Below are 20,194 nucleotides of genomic sequence, written 5' to 3' on the forward strand. Positions count from 1 at the left end.
CATACGACAAAAAACAAAGTTAAAGAGAAGTGCTAAACAATAGAGCAAATAAGTTACATCAAACACGTAAACAAAAAGTAACAAAACAAAACAAAAACAATGTTCCTGGTAGCATCCATAAACACGCGCGCAAAGCCAAAAAAAAAACATATAAAAACGATTCTGCACCCCAAAACCATTCGGAACAGACTATCCTATACACATTGGACTAAAACATGAGTTCATAATATTTGTTCAGAACAACATGACTCCCGAAAAATAGAGATGTGAACGATATTAATCTCGTACTGCATACACCTCTGCTTTTGCAAAACTCTTACGAAAACAGTGTTTTCAGATCGGCAGTACTATCCTTACTACCCAACACAAAAGCCATACATTTTTTACTCATACTACAATTTCTAGTACTACACAATCCAAACACCTAGAAATACATACTACATAATGTGCTTGAAAACATTCAATCCGGATGCAGGACTTACTTGGATCACCATTTAGATTAGACATCACCACTTATGAGGAACTGGAGCGATAATTATGAATATGGACGATGAGGAAAGATGATTAAAAAATGATAGATAGCATGCAGGACACAACCGAAAACTGGACTCCTATAAAAAAAGGTTTAGTTGTAACTGCCTTGATTGATGCTTGATCACGTACAGACCTGGGGTCAAAAAGAAGACGCGCGTGGTATAAATAAAATGTTGTTTAAACTTTATTTTTAATAAAACTTATCTAATATAATGATAGCCGTTGGATGCAGTTTGGATGGAGGGCCAAGATTGGGACTCCAATCAAACATGGATCCCAAATAACTTTTCTCTTATTATCATTTAGCAAAAAAAAAAAAGGTTCAAATATTAGGAAAAAAGAATTCATTTCACATGCTGAAAGCCTGAAACTAAGAGCCACTATTATGCAGCAAGTCAGCAACTGCATAAAATACTCGATTGATCATAAACCTTGCTGCCTGCAAAGCTATTGAACCTTTCCGGTTCTTATCATTAACAACTTTGTGGTCCGGCTATAATGCACAAACTTTTATCAGACTCCAGATATTTCCCCTGCCATCATATAATGTCGAAAATCGTGCTCACACCGATAGGTCTTCATCGCGTAAAAGCATATGGTAGTACCTTAATGGTTTTCTTCATATATCAGGGTCGCCTTTTGAAAAGTTATCCTCAACTAAGTGTACCATTTTACGTGGTGCTGACCAGACTAGTTGTCCAAACTCGTTGGAGGAGAGAAATTCTAAAATAGTCGGTTTTTCGCTGGATGACGCTGTAGCTCCCCTCTCCATATGAACTAGTGAACCAGAGCAAATGATGTTAATTTTTGAACATACGGTTCTGCACTTCTGCTGATAAATTTTACACTACTTTAGCAGTACAAACCATAAATTCTTCAAAGGTCAAATGCTCAATTACAGTTCAGTTCCACAAACTTATGATATTAGCCAATGCTCAACTGCTCATTCTTCCTTTCTTGTATACTCATATTCTTCCCAAATCTCCTCGTACAAAATCCAGAAATTTTCATTTTTTCAAGAACATTCTTTTATCTAAAATTAAGTACAAAAATTTCAATTTCAATTTCACCTGATTACAATCTTTCCAACCAAATAAAACAAGAAAATGGAATAACTTTAACTCAGAGCACAGACCGTATGTGCTTTAACATTGACAAGGTCAAAATCGATAGACCAATATCATGAGGCCGCCAGCCATAATATGCATTTCTATTGCACCACATTTATGCTGGAGCTGAATAGATTGTTGAAGATAAAAACAAGAACTTAACGTTGACACCATTTGAACTGGATCGAAAATGGCAAAGCATTTGGCGATTAAGATAATGACGAGGCTTTTTCTAAATTAGATGATTCAATCGCGATAATGTTGTATAATATGAAATAATTGCAGCCGATCGATGTTCCGTTCATGGTATATGCTGCTGGTTTATAGTAAACATGAATGTTGAGAGCACAAATTATATGTCCATTGAGTTTCTCATTTGGTTGCTCTAATTTTGAGACGGAAGAAGTTGCGTAGCTTGCTTTTCGATGGTTCATAAGACAGTTCTGAAGGTTGATATTTCTGATGAAAGATGGAAGAAGAAGATCCTCAAAGCAGTGTCAGGAATACCAGGTATCATGTATGCATTCAATTTTGTTTGTTTCCTACACTTTTCACACACATTGATTCTCTTTTCGTTATTAGTAAAAATCACTGGAAATTGAGGATTTTCACGGGAATAGTCTCTCTACTATAGTAATAATAAGGTGTCTGTTCTAGGATTATACATTTTAGATCATTTATATGGTTTCTAAGTTCTAATTCCGACAACTTCTTCCTCTAACACCTTAACATTATTAAAACTCGGTTTACGAGAGGTCTCGGTAAAATGAACCTGAAGATGAATGTAACAATTCACAACACTATAACTTACAGAAGATTTGGTGAAATTGCATGCAGGTGTGGACATAGTCGAAGCTGATGTAGCCAAAGGAATTTTAACGGTAACGGGGGCAGCAGATCCGTACGAAATCATACGTAAAACAAGAAAAACCGGCAAGTGTGTTGAAGTAGTCAGTATTGGGCCTCCAGCTGCTCCTCCGAAACCAACAGATCAAAAGAAGCCAGAAGAAAAGAAAGCCCAGCCAGAGAAAAAGCCCCCAGAGAAGAAGCAAGATGAGAAAAAGCCTGATCAAAAAGGCCAAGCCCAGAACCAGCCTCAGCTACAACTACAGCCTTACTTTCCCCAGCCATACATAGGCAACAATTACCCACCACAGTATATGGGCCCGAATTACCCCACATGTGACAGAGTGGCTGTTGTATATATAGGCCGGCATGATGAGCCCAGTCCAGCATGCAGTATCATGTAAACTTTTTTTTATCTTATTAAACATTTAATATGTATATATTTGTTGATTAAATTACCTTTTCCTTTCTTCTCTTTCTGAACAAGTACAGTTCTAGTTTTAAAAGTCAGTCATTAATCTGATTAAATCCGTGTTTTGTAATTCGTCAAATCGATTATATCACTGATTTTTCAATTAATTATTCGATTAATTTTCAATCAATCCCATTAATCTCTTTTTTGTGTATTTTTATTGATAAAGTCCGATTCTCATTTTATGATACCGATTTCAATACATCTCAAAGAATTTGGAATTGAATCAGTCAAAATTTGAGATCATAGATGACAATCGTTTATTCTTGGACTATCTTATCACGCTCACAAAAATACCTTTAATCGAGAAGACAAGCTTTTTATATATGTTGTGTAAATTTGTAATTTACTACATCCAAATGTGCTCCAGTTTCATGTACTGTTATGATAGAATATGATCCAGTCAATCTCCTCACATAACAAACTAAAATGCATAGAATTTCATTTTATTGCATTGAGTAATGGTTTCCACCCCTATTAAACAACACTGAGAAACTTAGGAAAGACAATGCAATTACAAATCAGGGATCATCTCCCCACAGAGTGCATATCCACCACTTCAAACCTACAACTCCTTTCTGTACCAGTAGACACCTTTAGTCTCGCCTTCATCTTTCTCAACATAAATGCACTCCTTCATTTCTCTGTACATGGCCTTAAGAATCGGAGTCCCATCGTACTGATAGTAATCCCCAAGCACAGGCTTCATGGCTTCTGTTGCTTCGAGTCCATGGTAATGCGGGATCATGGAGAAAATGTGGTGACAAACATGAGCATTGCACACATTGTGGAACACCTTGTTCAAGATTCCGTAATCTCTGTCCACTGTGCACAGAGCTCCCCTCAACCAGTCCCATTCACTCGAATCGTAGTAAGGCACAGAAGGATGAGTGTGATTCAGGATTGTGATCAACGTGAACCATCCGTTAACAACTAGCAATGGACCTCCGTAGACAAAAAACACCCAGGCAAAGCCTTTAAGTAACACGAGACGGTAGAGTCCATAGATGACTGCAAGAATTGCAACATCAGAAACAATAATTTGCTTCCTTTCACGTTCGGTGTAAAGAGGGCTATGAGGATCATAATGGGAAGTCCACCTCTCGTACTTGTGCCCCGAAACATTGAACATAAGGTAAATAGGAAAGCCTATGAGAAGTGTGATCACCCACACAATTACGCGGCCTGGTGGATTATTGAGAATTTTGTAGTAATTCCTGATATTGGACCTGAATCTCGGGACATAAACCTCATCATTTTCAAGTGATTGGGTGTTGGCGTGGTGACGCCTGTGGCTAATCTTCCATGAGAAATACGGGACCAGGAGAGACGAATGCACAATTAGGCCAACAAGGTCATTCACCCAGCCGTAGTTGCTAAACGCATCATGGTCACACTCATGGCCTACAACCCAAGCGCCAGTTAAAACGCAGCCCTGGACAGCAATGTAAGCCGCCCAGGCTAAGTAATTAACCGGACTCGGGAGATACTGGTCGATGTAATTAGTAGCCGCATAGTAGAGCGCATAGGCCATGATGAGATCTTGAATGAGATACCGAAATGAAGTCACCAGGGATTTTTCGAAACAATGTGCAGGAATGGCCTTTTTGAGGTCACCTATTGTGAACGGTGGTTTCTCATGAGGCGCTCGTCGGAGCGCCTCAGTTTCGGTTTTTTTGACACTAGAGGGAGCGGACATACGCCCACCTGCGCCCATTTTTTTCTCAAGAAGAATATGCAGAGATTGCTATTCTTCTGCTGTTTAGTGTTTACTCTTTGAATGGTTATGTTGCTGATATTTCAGCATGCATATTTATAAAGATGTGGGTTTGGTACCGATTTGCATGTTGTCTACGAAATAATGGAAAATAAAGGCGCCCGCCAGCCCGCCACAACTGAAACTTGGAATAAACAAGTCGCACTGAGGTTAGATTTGTTTGTGTGGTGCAATAGAAAATGCATAAAGGATGGTGTGTTGGCACAAGCAGTACACTACTGGTGTGGTTTTGAGAGTGCCAACAAAGACTTCGGTCGTGAAAGGACTGCTTCCTCAATATTCAATCTTCTTAGTCCTCATTGGGCGGCTAGATTTTTCAATTCATTTTATTTTTATTTTTTTGATTGTAGTTGGATTATTGTAAAACTAATTTTTCACTCTAATTTGACATCTAAAATTTGTTTTTTATATTATTTAAGCTCTGATTATTTTGAAATTGTCACTGTATATCATTGTGAGCAAATATTTTTCAATTTTAAATTTTTTTTTGATGTGTTTCATATATCATGATATTTATTTTTTTTGAAATGAGCGTAGACAATATTATCCGTTACTGGTAGGTCGTCATTTGTATGCCAGTGAGCATAATACATAAGATGGATTATCAGCCAAAAATCAGATTGTGTATCAAGATTGTATATCAGATTTGTATTGTTCCGATTACTATTTTTTATGAAATCACATATCAAGGTATGATCTTGTGATTTAATATATTAAGTAAGAGCATTTCCAACCATTAAAAACTCTTAACTAAAAGTTGAGTTGGCATGTTAAAAATAAAAAAAATTTAGCCAACAACTCGAAAAACAAATAGTATTTCTTCCGTTTTAATCAAACACCGAAACAAAACAAATACGTAAAGAAATAAATGAGACCGTAAATTTACTTATAGATATTGATTATATAGTTTAGAAAGTAATTTGTTTAAAAATTGACAACGAATGAAGTAAATGAAAGTATTTGTTGTTTCAGATAATATTTTTTCTAACACTTATAAACAAGCGGGTCAATGTTATAAAGTTCATTTTTCCGAAAATCACCATTCATAGGATACGAAGGGAGCAAGTTGGATATCATAAATGGGTTTGTCTAGTGCCCATGAGCACATGATAAGCACAAATATTTATAAAATTGGAAAGTTTTGATTGGTGTGGTTGTGCTAACTGTAGGGATCCATCATTATTAAAGAAGGTAAACCAATAAAAACCATACAAATTTATAGATTTTGGTGCTTAGTGTGTGCGCATGAGCACACCTTACAAAACCGATCATAAATTATACCCAAATTACATGGTGCTGATTACACTGACGTGGATTCTCAATAATTCAATATATTCACTAAAATACAATCAAATAAATAATAATAAATATAATATATAAGATATATTAAAAATCTTGAATTACATCTGATATTGGACTGAATAAAAATAAAACGGAAAAGTTTACACAATATTAAATTTTAAATATTTAATTTTAAGATTTTACCAATGAATTAATAATTCACAAAGTTAATTATAATGGGTAGAATATTAAATCCTCAAATTAAGATTAATGATATGTAATTAATTCATCTAGATAATTTAATTAAACTATATGGTCCAATTTCACATATCTGGTTAAACTGAATCTTGAATAGGAATAATTCTTCTAACTTATACAAAAACAGGTACAGTTCTATCGTTAATAACCGGATCGGGTATATGATCTAATTTTATTTTACTTTGCTTATCACTAAAGTTTGATGGTTAATAACCGGATCGGGTATATGATCTAATTTTATTTTACTTTGCTTATCACTAAAGTTTGATGGTGCTCTACTGCTCTCTTCAGAATTAATAATAATAATAACAATAATATAAATATATAATTTCATAATATCTGATGAAACGAAGGTGGCACGAGGATGCAATAATATTGATAGAAGGAATACGTTTTTCGACCTATGCATGGTGTGTATCTGTCTTTCTTTTTTGGAGTTTATAAATTAACTTCTTCTTTTAACAAATAAAAAGAAAATTCGAATGCAATTGCTTTTCGTGATTTTACTCGTCCACTGCTTTTAGGTGAATAACTATCGTGCATAGTATTTTAGTGTAAATCAAGATTTAATAAACCAGCTTTTCAAAAGTTTAAAATTTATATAATTTTAATCAATCACTCTGCAAATAATTTATTTAAAACATATCGCTTTTGTCTCAAATGTCTTCAAACAAAAAAGTTAAGCAACTGATTAGCTAGCTAGTAAAGCAACTTAAGGAAGTGAAAGGCGTTCTCACTGAAACGTGGGGAATTAAGAAAATACATAAGATAAAGAGAAATAGGTGACAGAGGAAGAAGTTTCTAAGAAATAAAGTTATAAAGGATGGCAAGAAAGTTGTGAGGTGCCTTGCAGTAAATTTAAGTCCCATTCATTAATATATTTTTATTCAAATTTAATTAAAATTATATGATTGATTTTATTCACACTAATAATAATGGAAGTACTTGTATGCACATACATTATCCAAGTGTAATTAATTATTTATCTGCAATTTTATTTGAAAATAAAAAATTAAAAACAGATTTTGGAGTATATTCTATTAATTTAATTGGAGATTCATTACTCTAAAAATTAGGGAATTCATTTTCGACTTAATTTTAAATTGAACCTTTAACATATATATATATATATATATATATATATATATATATATATATATATATATATATATATATATATATTTATTGGAGATAGTTTCCTAAAAATTCTCAATTTATTAAAAAAATCTTCGATTAATTTTCAAAACAAATTTATCAATTTATCAATCACATTTCAATTTGACTAAAAAATTTTGATTTATCAAAAAAATCTCCGATAAATCTCGTATAAATATATGAATCAGCATGTCAATCGATTAGATTCGATTTTCAATCAAGAACAATAAGATTATTGCACTAAATTTGTTTTCTGGTAACAAGGGGTTATTCTGTTGTTGTCTCCTGAATTCGACTCATGCTTGCTTAAAAATTGTATAAAAGTAAAACTTAATAATTCAAAGAAGTTTCGATTTTAAGTCCACTGTCCACACCTAAAAAGGACCAATGCTACAATCCACAAAAGCAAATTCTACTATGAATGGTATCCAACACTTTATTAGATTTTTCCTTAGCAAATTAATATTCTATAAAATTTTACTTGCGGAGGAAGTTCTCTAATCAAAGTCGGGTTTGAAAAAAACAGATATATGGTACTTAATTAACTATATAAACAGAGCTTTCTCCTCGTTCAAGAACCCAAATATCCTATCCTGTTAAATTTCTATCTCGAACTAATCATCCGTCCCTGGGAGTCTCGTTGGTTAGTGGTGATCAACAATAACCTAATTTTTCAGGTAAAATTCTACAATATCAACCATGCAGTCAATCATGTTGACGATTATGCACGGGTGATTTTTAATATTTATCGTGTTCTTGTTGCAGTGCCGCCAACCCGACTTGAATTCGACAAAGCTCAATGGCTCCGAGAACAAAATCAAAACTGTCAACAACCAAGACAATCATATCGGCCCTCGGGACCGTGGCTGCCACAGCCATGGTAGCTCGAAGCTTAGCCCAGGATTACTTGCCCTCTGAGGTGAAAGACTACTTAAAATCCGGTCTCGAAAGCTTTTTAAGCCGATTCAACAATGAAGTGACCATGGTGATCAATGAGTACGAGGGCTATGAAAACAATGCAATCTACGAGGCTGCATTGGTCTATCTACAATCCAAAGTCTCTACGAGCGCTCGTCGTCTCAGAGTCAATAAGGCCGAGGAAGAACAGAGCTTCTCCCTCGGCATGGAGCATAACCAAGAGGTGATTGACACATTCAATGGTGCTCAATTTAAGTGGGCTTGGGTGCGCGATTTGAGACACTCAACACAGTACAATTATCACCATGGTAAATCAGAGTATCGATATTTTGAGCTGAGTTTTCATTATAAACACAGAGAAGAAGCACTTGAATTTTACTTGCCATTCGTGATGAAAGAGGCTAAAGAAAAGAAGCAAGCTAATAGGACTCTCAAGATATTTACTATTGACACGGAGGATGATACGTGGGAATCAGTGAATCTTGATCATCCTTCCACTTTCGAGACTCTTGCAATGGATGTGGAGTTGAAGGAGGCGGTGATGAGGGATTTGGATATGTTTGTGAAGAGGAAAGAGAAGTATAAGAGGATCGGAAAGGCTTGGAAGAGAGGGTACTTGTTGTATGGACCACCAGGGACCGGGAAGTCTAGTTTGATTGCAGCAATGGCTAATTATCTGAAGTTTAATGTTTATGATTTGGAGTTGACAGATTTGAAGTGTAACTCGGAGCTGAGGAAGCTGCTGATTGCAACTGAGAATCGGTCAATTTTGGTAGTGGAGGATATTGATTGCAGCATTCAGTTGCACGACAGGGTGAGCGGAGCTAAAGCAGTAAAGCCTAATGCAGAACAAAAATCTGATAAAGAAAAACAATCCAGCAAGGTCAGTTTTTCGAACTAGAAAACTATGGTAGTACTCTGTGTTAATTTGATTGAACTAAGATTTGGAATATCTGGAAACGTTCGTGTGCAGGTGACATTGTCAGGTTTTCTGAATTTCATAGATGGATTATGGTCAAGTTGCGGAGATGAGAGAATCATAATATTTACAACGAATCACAAAGAGAAGCTGGACCCTGCATTGCTACGTCCTGGGAGAATGGACATGCACATTCACATGTCTTATTGCACTCCATGTGGCTTCAGACTTCTAGCTCATAATTACCTTGAGGTTAAAGATCATAATCTTTTTGAAGAGATTGAGGACTTGATTCAAATTACAGAGGTGACTCCTGCTGAAGTAGCTGAACAACTACTAAAGAGTGATGATCCTGATGCCTCGCTTGCTAGCCTGATTAGTTTTCTTCACACAAAGAGAAAGGACAATGAAGAGGCAAAGGCCATGGACAAGAAAGCAACAGAGGAGGTTGCTGAATCAGTTTCACAGGAGGATGACGATGACAAAGAAGATGACAATGAAGAGGAAGATAAAGATGAAGATGAAGATGACGATGACCCAGGAGGTGATCAAAATTGAGGAAAAGAGAATATTCAGACACTGGAAGTTTAATGTGTTAGCTGTTTCCATATCTATTAAGTATTATTCAGTTTTGTGCTACTATTGTAAACACCTTCTTTTCCGGTCTAAACACTATTATTACCTATATAGTTTGAAGAACACTTACAGGACATATGTCACCTCTTACTCCGGCTGCTAATAGTCTAATACAACTATGTCTAAATGTTATCAAACCCTTTCTTCCCCTTCGTATCCCCATGTAGAATATTTAAAGTTTATTAAGGAAGGAGCAAAAATTAAACCAAGAAAATTCAGGTCCTGTCATCATGTCTTCTTCCTACTCATATCAGTCTTAAATCTTTATGCTAATAGTAATTGTAGTTACCCCTGCTAGTCAGGAGTCAGGATTACTATGCGACTTATTTCAGAAAAGCAAATGTCTTCGTGCTCTCATAAAACCAAACTGTTTTTATCAGCATCTTTTATTTTCGCCTAAAACAGAACTGGAGCCAAATCTCTAGGCAACTAATACTCGTATTAATATGAGGTAAGTCAAGAAAGAAGTACGAAGTATAGATAAGGCCGACAAAGCAACAGAAGAGGTGGCTGAATCAGGAACAGAGGGCCGGAGGCAGGGGAAGATATCCACAAAGGTGATCAGAATTAAGGAAGAAAGAATTTGGTAACTAGAACTTAAGTGGATTAACTGTTACATCGACTAAGAGCCACCATTATTAAGTTTTACGCTACTGTGGATAACACAGACTATAAATTCAACAACCCTATATTCTCTTTTAGTTTGTAGCTTATCAATAGGTGTTAAGAATTGATAAGGTCTTAGGGACCAAGGGTCATGCATGAAATGATGGTCTGACACTGACTAATCAGATTACAAGACTTGCTTATTGCCTGATTTACACGCACCAGAGGAGTATTCAAATCATGCTATCCAGATGCAAATTGAAATTTCAAAGCTGCCCACAGTGAACTCATACTGAGCTTCCTAGAACTACAAATGAAACTTACTACCTTCACCAAGTCAATGCTGGAACTATAACAAGCATTCGAAAATCATATTTAACCGATGATCTTCTGCAGGTTTTAACCATAAGCCACGCTTAACATTTTAAACTAGAAAGTAGCAAAATGTCATCAACAACGGGATCCAACATTGCAATGGCCAAGACCATCGTATCCACCATTGGAACTATTGCTGCCACGGCTATGGTGGCACGTAGCATAGCCCGAGATTACGTGCCCCCTGAAATCCAGAATTACTTTTACCTCGGCCTCCACAACTTTTTCAGACGCTTCTCCAATCAACTCACTATGGTGATCAATGAGTATGATGGGATCGTCAGCAATGAAATCTATGATGCTGCGGTGGTCTACGTAGGATCAAAAGTATCTCCCAACACGCGTCGTCTTAAAATCACTAAACCAAAACAAGAAAACAACATCTCACTCACCATGGAGCGTGATGAAAAGGTGATTGATACGTTCAATGGTGTCGAATTCAAGTGGACTTGGGTGTGCCAACAAATGGAACAATCCAATACATACTACTATCGTAACCAGACGAGATCATTTCGATCTGAAGTCAAATTTTTCGAGCTCAATTTTCACAAAAAACACAAACAACAAGCTCTCAATTCATACTTGCTATTTGTTTTAAAAGAAGCTAAAAACAAGAAGCAAGAGGTCAAAACATTAAAGATATTCACTCTTCACTCGGAAGACCATTTTTCATCGTCGGATAGCTGGCAATCAGTTAGTCTTGATCATCCAGCAACATTCGAGACACTTGCGATGGATGTAGACCTCAAGGAGACAGTGATGAAAGATTTAGAGAGGTTCGTGGCGCGGAAAGAGAAGTATAAGAAAGTCGGAAAGGCTTGGAAAAGAGGCTACTTATTGTATGGACCGCCCGGGACAGGGAAATCTAGCCTAATTGCAGCCATGGCTAATTATTTAAAATTTGACATATATGATTTGGAGTTGACGGATTTGAGACGTAACTCGGAGCTCAGGAAGCTACTGATTGCAACCGCGAACCGGTCCATTTTGGTGGTGGAGGATATCGATTGCAATATTGAGTTGCAAGACAGAGTGAGTGCAAAATCCGAAGACAAAAAGCCTCACCGCCGAGAAGAAAACAGGGTCAGTCTTTTCTATAGCTTTGTTATTCATATTCAGTTAATTAATCTTGTTAGTATGTTTTTCGAAAGGTTTTGTAATTTTTGAAAAATGTACATGTGCAGGTCACGCTATCAGGTTTTCTGAATTTCATAGATGGACTATGGTCAAGTTGTGGAGACGAGAGGATCATAATATTTACGACGAATCACAAGGAGAAGCTGGACCCGGCTTTGTTACGCCCTGGTCGAATGGATATGCACATCCACATGTCGTACTGCACTCCATGCCAGGGGCGGACCCAGGATTCTAAATCTACTGGGGCTGGAGTTTTAAAAAAAAAATTCACGAATTCAATGAAGAGATAAACAAGTAAACTAACATATACATGTAAATCAAAGCCACAAAATTCAGCCATTTTATTGAATAATACAGTAACATATGTAAAAAGCAAGTAATAACATACTAGTTTCAACGAAAAACAAAAGAAAATTTACTCACATCATTTGAGTTGTACCCGGCGATTCTTTTGAGCGTAAAATTCATCTATCACCTCATCCACATCAATGTTTTCAGCATACTCCCTCTCAATGTTAATAAGCATAGAGTCTCTCAAATATTCTTCCTCCATTTTATTTCGAAGACCAGTCTTCATTAATTTCATAGCTGAAAAAACTCTTTCTGTAGTTGCTGTAGAAACAGGGAGTGTCAACACAAGACAAATCAACCTATAAATCAAACTGTAGTGCTCTGACTTTCCTGTATCAACCAGTCGTACACATAACTCGGAAAGAGTAGACAAATCCTGGAAGTTAGTATGAGTAACCACATCAATCTTGTAGTGATCAAGTTGGAGTTTAAGATGGTACATCTCTTGTTGTCCAAAATCAGCAGGATAAAAGGTAGTAACAAGTGTACAAATATTCTCGATGTCAAACAACCTGAAATTGTTCTTCGGTTCCAAAGATGTACTTAGTCTCAAAAGCTGCACAGCATCATCATTGAACCTGTAATGAAGCTCTTCCAACTGAAAATCAATTGCAGAATTAAATACATCATAATGATAATGATGCTCAACGGATATATTATCTCTCTGTCTCACAGAACGAATACCATCCATATAACGAGCATTCATATCTGGTATGTCAATGTCATATTTTTCACACACCGACATGACATAATCCAAAAGAATATCAAAACCTTCATCTCTCAAAGATTGTAACAATTCTTTTGTTGTTGCCACTAAATCCATGGCATTCAAAATATCAATTGATTTACTTTGTAAGGCTCGACAAAGCAAATCTGTAATGCCCATGATCTTATGCATCAAATGTAACACAAATACAAAGTCAAATGATTTCAATGCCTTTAAAGAACCTCTGGCTTCTCCACGCATAGAGTTCGAAGAAGTACTACAATTATTAATACTTTCCAACACAATAATTATTGAACCAAACTTATCAATCAAGCTACAAACACAATTAAAGTGAGAACTCCACCTTGTTGATCCTGGTCGTTGCAAATTCCCAATCTGATTAAGTCCCCGACCAGTCTCACGTTCTCCACTAGCCACAGATTTGTCAACCTCTATGCCATGTGCAATCTGTAACTCCAATAAGCGTTTAGAAGAACCAGTAACTATATTCACAACATTAGACAACATTGAAAAGAATTCCCAAATAGAATCTTGTTTCTCAGCAGCCCCAACCAATGCTAGTTGTAAACGATGAGCAAAACAATGTACGTAATAAGCATATGGACAATCTTTAAGAAACAAAGCTTGTAAACCATTAAATGCACCACGCATATTACTAGCACCATCGTATCCTTGACCTCTCATATTATGAATGCTTAAGTTATTCTGTGTGAGAACATCAGAGATTTCTTTCTTAAGAGTTGATGATGTTGTATCAGCCACATTAACAATATCAAAATAACGCTCCCGAATAACACCATGAACATCAACAAACCGAAGCACAATAGCCATTTGTTCTTTATGTGATACATCTATGGCTTCATCAACTAAAATACAGAACTTAGAATCTCCCATCTCACCACGGATTTTATTTCTTACTTTAGAAGCAAGGATATGCAAAATATCTTTTTGCACTTTTGGAGAAGTATACATGCCATTTTTTGGTGCATTTTCCAAAACAACATTTGAGATATCAACACTTAGTCTACCAAAAACTTTAATCATCTCAATAAGATTACCTCTGTTACGAGAAGTTGATGATTCATCGTGACCCCGTAATGCACATGCTTGCAAAGTCAAGTATCGAACAGCCTCTATAGTAGCTCTCAAACGCAGTCTATTCTTCTTTACCTCTTCCAAAGATTGACGATTTATGACCTTATCAATATGCCTTGTAACATTCTTCAACCCTTCAAGAGAATTCACTGCCTTTCTATGTGGGGAATTTAAGCCTCCAATATGTATCAACAAAGGACATCTCTCATTATCATTAACTCTTTTCCAGTTCCTGAATCCATCAATAGTAAATGTATGTTGTGCAGATGTATCACTTTCAAATAAATAGCACGGAAAACAGAATGCTGCATCTTTAGAAACTGAATACTCTAGCCAAGGCCATGAGTTGAACCAAGATGCTTGAAATCGGCGACGTTGACTTTTATAATCAGTATGTGGATATTGATCTTTGTGTAGTTTAGGTTGAAATGCTCCCAGTCTAATGTATTCACGCCTAACGTCATCACGAACATTAGGTGGATACTTCCAAATTGGACAACGAAGACCTGGATCACGTTCAAGAGATGCAAGATCAATAGGATTAGTTGTAGCCGTATTAGTCGCAGTAGCCGGGCCAGGAGCAATAGGAGGAGCACTAGGAGTAGTTGTAGGAGGAGCACTAGGAGTAGCTGTAGGAGTGGCACTAGGAGTAGCTGTAAGGGGAGCACTAGGAGTAGCTGTAGGAGTGGCACTCGGAGTAGCTGTAGGAGTGGCACTAGGAGTAGCTGCAGAAAAATAGGATAACAACGTTTTCCTCTTTCGATCTTGACTCCTGCAACAAGTCAAATTTAAATAACTTGAAAAATATTTATCAAACAATATTATAGAATATTATTATAATCACTTTCATTGATTACTACTCCGGCCAACGATTACTAGCACTAAGAGTTTGTGTGTTGAACCACTAAGATTATTAAATTTAATTTTCTCACATGGATTCTAGCCAAAAAATTTGAAATATTATATTAGTCCTACTTTTTGTTTCATGGGACTCACTGGCTAACACACGGCATAAAATATTGAAGTCTAGGTTTTAGGACAACCAAAGAACACCAAACAATCAATATTCTAATGATCCTGATTAAAACAAAACCTAGATTCTTTTGTCAATTTTTAATTAATTACTCAACATTGTTTTTCATACTTGATTATAATAAGAATTTAAAAAAGAAAAAGTTCAGAATTTTACATTGCAGTGAGCCGAGGCAGAGAGCTGAAGAGTCAAATTCAAGAAAAATAATCACCGGATACCAAGCTTTTTGGGGGCTTAAATTAATTTTTTTTGTTCCCAGGCTCTCAATTCATACACACGTCGTGTATGTGTATTCTCTCTTTTGTTTTTTTTAATTGATTTGCAAAGCAGGGTCCAAAGCAATGTTTCGGCCCGATCTTTCATTCTGGCCCAATTTTGTTATTTAAATTTATGTGGGCTGAGCCTAAGCTAATATATATATATATAACTGGGCTGCTTATTTTTTCTACCTGGGCTAGATAATATTGGACTATAAAATGTTAAGAGGGTTACTGGACTTTGACCTGGGCTGGAGCCAACCCTAGCCCAGCCCATGGTCCGCCACTGCTCCATGCGGCTTCAGACTTCTGGCTGGCAATTATTTGGGAGTTGAGGATCACAAGCTTTTTCGTGAGATTGAGGAGTTGATTCTGACTACAGAGGTGACTCCGGCCGAAGTGGCTGAGCATCTACTAAAGAGTGATGAGCCTGATGTCTCGCTTGCTGGATTAATCAGTTTTGTTCATACAAAGAGAAAGGAAAATGAAAAGGCCGAATTGGAGAATGCAACAGATAAGGTAGCAGAATCTGTTCCAGAGGCAGGTCAAGACGGCGAAAAACATGATCAGCACAAAGAAAATGGAGAGATTCAGAAGCCGCGAGTATAGTAATCACATTTTTCTCATCTGTCCAAATTTTACGACATCAGAGGACAACACAATAATTTTGAAGCATACTTATAGCTTATAGGACACATATCAAAGATAACACCGCTCACTTCTGCAAGATTGCAACTAATAAATTTGCATTTCATGCTTCTTCTATGTCGTAATTTCATCACACACTTTCCTCTTCTCGGTATCCCATGTAAAATTACACTTAAGTTTGTATGTATTACATTTTTCTAATGTACTACATTGAAAGCTTAGTGAAGGAGTGAAGATTAAACCTAAAGAAAAATTAGTGTCGTCACTAGTCTTCCTCTGTTCGTCGCACTCTTATAAGGTTTAATTCTTTCTTGCTACCATCGAATATGAAATTTATCCCGATTCCTCTTTATAATTGTCGATCACTTCTAGAAAATATTATGGGCTTGAAAATTGGGGGTCTCCAGGTTTTAAGACCTTGCGACTGTTTACACATGATATTTACCCGCCATGCATAATATTTCCGGCATGTAATTTCTTTGTTGAGAAAATCACTACTTGTAAAGTTGAGATTCAGCACATGTAGATTGCTTGAATCACAGGGAGCTTCCTAGATTCCCAACTGAAATTTCCAAACTCCAAGCATCAATCTCGTGCCAAGGTTCCCAGAACCACTACAGAAACTTCCCAAGTCCACCAAGTCAATGTGCAAAAAGACCAACACTATAAACAAATGTCTAGATTCATCTTAACAAACAAGACTCATTTTTCTAACATTCAGACACCTTTAATTACACATCATAATCATACTATATATTCAGACATTGATCAAGTACAGATTATAACAACAGAGTAAGCCCACCACAAATCCGCAAAAAAAAAAAATGTCTTCAACTACAGAGTCCAAGATTGAAACCACCAAGGCAATCATCTCCACCATCGGAACAATAGCTGCCACGGCTATGGTGGCACGTAGCATAGCCCGAGACTATGTCCCCCCTGAAGTTCAAGAGTACTTTTATCTCGGCCTCCAGAGGTTTTTCAGACGCTTCTCCAATCAACTCACGATGGTGATCAACGAGTATGAGGGCATCGAAAGCAATGAAATCTACGATGCTGCAGTGATCTACCTAGGATCCAAACTCTCCCCCAGCACACGCAGGCTAAAAGTTAATAAACCAGAGCACGAAAGCAGCATCTCTCTCGCGATGGAGCGTAATGAAGAGGTGGTGGATAAATTCAATGACGTTAAATTCACGTGGACTTGGATTTGCGAAAAATTACAACAAGCCGATTCATACTACAATCGTAACCAAATGAGGTCATCTAGATCAGAAGTCCGATATTTCGAGCTAAGTTTTCATTTTAAGCACAAGGAACTAGTTGTTAATTCTTACTTGCCATTCGTGTTAAAAAAGGCCGAAGAACAAAAACAAGAGACGAAAACTTTAAAGATTTTTACTATTGATTCGGAGGACAGCTATTCATTAGCTGATTCCTGGCAATCAGTTGGGCTTGATCATCCAGCGACTTTCGAGACGCTTGCAATGGAAGAAAAATTGAAGGAGACTGTGATGAAAGATTTGGAGATGTTTGTGCAGAGGAGAGAAAAGTATAGAAAAATTGGGAAGGCGTGGAAAAGAGGGTACTTGTTGTATGGACCTCCCGGGACTGGGAAATCTAGCTTAATTGCCGCGATGGCTAATTATTTGAAATTTGATATTTATGATTTGGAGTTGACGGATTTGAAGCGTAATTCAGAGCTCAGGAAGCTGTTGATTGCTACCGCGAATAGGTCCATTTTGGTTGTGGAGGATATTGATTGCAACATTGAGTTGCAAGAGCGGGTGAGTCCAGCTAAAGAAAAGAAGCCTGCAGACGAAGAATCTCACCGCGAAGAAGCAAGCAAGGTCAGTCATTTTTCAGGTTTTGTTTGTGTTAAATTAGATTTTTATTATGAATTGTGGCCTTATGGGTGATTTTTTTTATATGTGCAGGTGACACTATCAGGTTTTCTGAATTTTATAGATGGATTATGGTCGAGTTGTGGAGACGAAAGGATCATAATATTTACGACGAATCACAAGGAGAAGCTAGACCCGGCATTGTTACGTCCTGGTAGAATGGACATGCACATTCACATGTCGTATTGCACTCCATGCGGTTTCAGGCTTCTGGCCAGCAATTACTTGGGAGTTAAGGATCATAAACTCTTCGAAGAGATCGAGGAGTTAATTCGGACCATAGAGGTGACTCCAGCTGAAGTAGCTGAACAGCTGCTAAAGAGCGATGAACCTGATGTCTCACTTGCTGGCCTGATCAGTTTTCTTCATGCAAAGAGAAAGGAAAATGAAGAGGCCAAGGCCAAGAAAGAAACAGAGGTGGCTGCATCAGTTGCAGAGGCAGAGGCAGTGGGAGATGGTGAAAAGAGCGATCAGAGTCAAGAATCTGACAAAAATCAGAAATAACAAGCTGTTTTCTAATTGTTCATTGAGTATTATATTACCCGACACTTTATTTTGATTCGAATATCTGTGTCGGACAAAATTTAGAATAAAAACATGTAATTCTCAAAATCTGTGTAATTTAAATTGAGCCACAGTTGTTCAAATATGTAACCAAACCAAAAAATATAACCGGATCAACATACATGATTCTTGATCTGTATCTTTAAGCTTTTTACCATATTCAAAACTCAGCACTTAACCAAGGAACATAAAAACCCTGATGAAAGACTTGAGAACAAATCAAATATTCTCATATAATTTCGAGCAATGCTAAAATCCAACTTTTTCTTGAATATGTGCATAAAATATTGACACGCATGGGAAATGGTCAGAATTCCATTTCCGTTTCACATCTCTTTCATTTTGCCTTTTGTGTTTTTTAAAGCTAAAACGTCGCTATAATTCAGTTTTGTGCTACTAATGCAAACACTGGGGAATAACTTTTGCTCCATCACGACAATGCAGAAACCTTTCGTATTAGCTAGGCAATCGAAACTTTTTAAACGTGTGGCACCAGATGTTGGATTTTCTCAAAATATTTAATTCTTTTAAATATGAATTAGCACCTAAAATGGAATGAGTAACCAATAAAACAGACCTTACAAGAAATATTCCTTAAACATAAATACGTCTTAGACACATAGACTTGAAGTTTGATGTGATTTTTGTACGAATCTAAAACCGACAATAATAGAGACTTAGGAAGTTAGTTTGGTTTAACCTAAAGAAGATGTTTATTATTTACAAGTGAAAAGTTATTTATAAATTTAAAATAATTTTTAATCTATGTGTTTGAAATATTTTTTGATATTTACAACTTTTTGTATATAAAATTAATTAATATAATAATAAATTTTAATAAATTATATTTTAAAATAGTTCTTTACATGTTCGTGAAATCAAAATTTTATAAATAAAATTAAGTTGCTAAAAAAAATAGAATTTTCAATTTATAAAATTCTTACATATAAGTTAGAAATTGACTTATAAATTATTATATGAATATCACGAATAAACTAGAAATAAGTTTAACATCTAAAATTTATTTTAATAAAATTAGAAATAAATTAAAAATAAGTTGTTTCAACTCACCAGCCAGAAACTGGGTTTAAAACGCTACCTAAGTTAGATGCGGTTTCTATACAAATCACGAAACCAAATTTGATACAGGGATGGAAGATACAAATGTTCTGGTAAAGATGAACCAAATGAACCAGATCTGAATGAATCGTATACGCAGATCCCCAGAATAGAAACAAATTCAACCAGTATCAAAACCGATCCGTATATTTCAAGAAGCTGGAGATTTGAGCGTCAAAAGCTTGTACCAAAAGTCTTGCAATGAGATCCTAAAGGATAACCTGGCATATTCAGCTTTAACAGATCAGAGACAAACAAGGAAACTCTTGATTCCTGCTAAACAGTCACATGGTAAATTTCTATAACATGCATGCATAGTGAAACCCAATATTCCTACCTACTATTATTATTTGCTAATCCATCACTTGATTGGTGTGGACTAACCATACACATGGGGACAACATGTCCGTCTCTATAATGTATCTTTTCATACCAGTTGTATTTTTTGATAGAAACAAGCAGCAAAAGCATGC

The 20,194-nt window shown here is 36.3% G+C and overlaps 5 protein-coding genes across 5 annotated transcripts; 4 read left to right on the plus strand and 1 right to left on the minus strand.

Moving 5' to 3' along the window:
* The first annotated feature begins 1,932 nt into the window (after positions 1-1,932).
* LOC108194999 (heavy metal-associated isoprenylated plant protein 43) lies at positions 1,933-2,927 on the plus strand. Its single transcript, XM_017361934.2, has 2 exons — positions 1,933-2,153; positions 2,481-2,927. Exons 1-2 carry the CDS (start codon positions 2,069-2,071, stop codon positions 2,891-2,893), a joined length of 498 nt encoding a protein of 165 aa, XP_017217423.1. The 5' UTR covers positions 1,933-2,068; the 3' UTR covers positions 2,894-2,927.
* A 464-nt stretch (positions 2,928-3,391) lies between these two features.
* On the minus strand, positions 3,392-4,783 carry LOC108193493 (delta(12)-fatty-acid desaturase FAD2). The gene has a single exon (XM_017360171.2). It carries the CDS (start codon positions 4,676-4,678, stop codon positions 3,527-3,529), a length of 1,152 nt encoding a protein of 383 aa, XP_017215660.1. The 5' UTR covers positions 4,679-4,783; the 3' UTR covers positions 3,392-3,526.
* Positions 4,784-7,919: 3,136 nt separating this feature from the next.
* Positions 7,920-9,954, plus strand: LOC108195294 (AAA-ATPase At3g50940). The gene is made up of 3 exons (XM_017362250.2): positions 7,920-8,109; positions 8,198-9,233; positions 9,324-9,954. The coding sequence occupies exons 2-3, from the start codon at positions 8,232-8,234 to the stop codon at positions 9,825-9,827; spliced, it is 1,506 nt and encodes a 501-aa protein (XP_017217739.1). The 5' UTR covers positions 7,920-8,109; positions 8,198-8,231; the 3' UTR covers positions 9,828-9,954.
* Positions 9,955-10,908: 954 nt separating this feature from the next.
* Positions 10,909-16,415, plus strand: LOC108193582 (AAA-ATPase At3g50940). Its single transcript, XM_017360299.2, has 3 exons — positions 10,909-11,969; positions 12,071-12,227; positions 15,776-16,415. The coding sequence occupies exons 1-3, from the start codon at positions 10,956-10,958 to the stop codon at positions 16,093-16,095; spliced, it is 1,491 nt and encodes a 496-aa protein (XP_017215788.2). The 5' UTR covers positions 10,909-10,955; the 3' UTR covers positions 16,096-16,415.
* A 403-nt stretch (positions 16,416-16,818) lies between these two features.
* LOC108193581 (AAA-ATPase At3g50940) lies at positions 16,819-18,735 on the plus strand. The gene is made up of 2 exons (XM_017360298.2): positions 16,819-17,984; positions 18,072-18,735. The coding sequence occupies exons 1-2, from the start codon at positions 16,959-16,961 to the stop codon at positions 18,540-18,542; spliced, it is 1,497 nt and encodes a 498-aa protein (XP_017215787.1). The 5' UTR covers positions 16,819-16,958; the 3' UTR covers positions 18,543-18,735.
* The last annotated feature ends 1,459 nt before the right edge of the window (positions 18,736-20,194 follow it).

This window comes from Daucus carota, chromosome 7 (assembly GCF_001625215.2).
Source record: "Daucus carota subsp. sativus chromosome 7, DH1 v3.0, whole genome shotgun sequence".
Lineage (NCBI taxonomy): Eukaryota > Viridiplantae > Streptophyta > Magnoliopsida > Apiales > Apiaceae > Daucus > Daucus carota.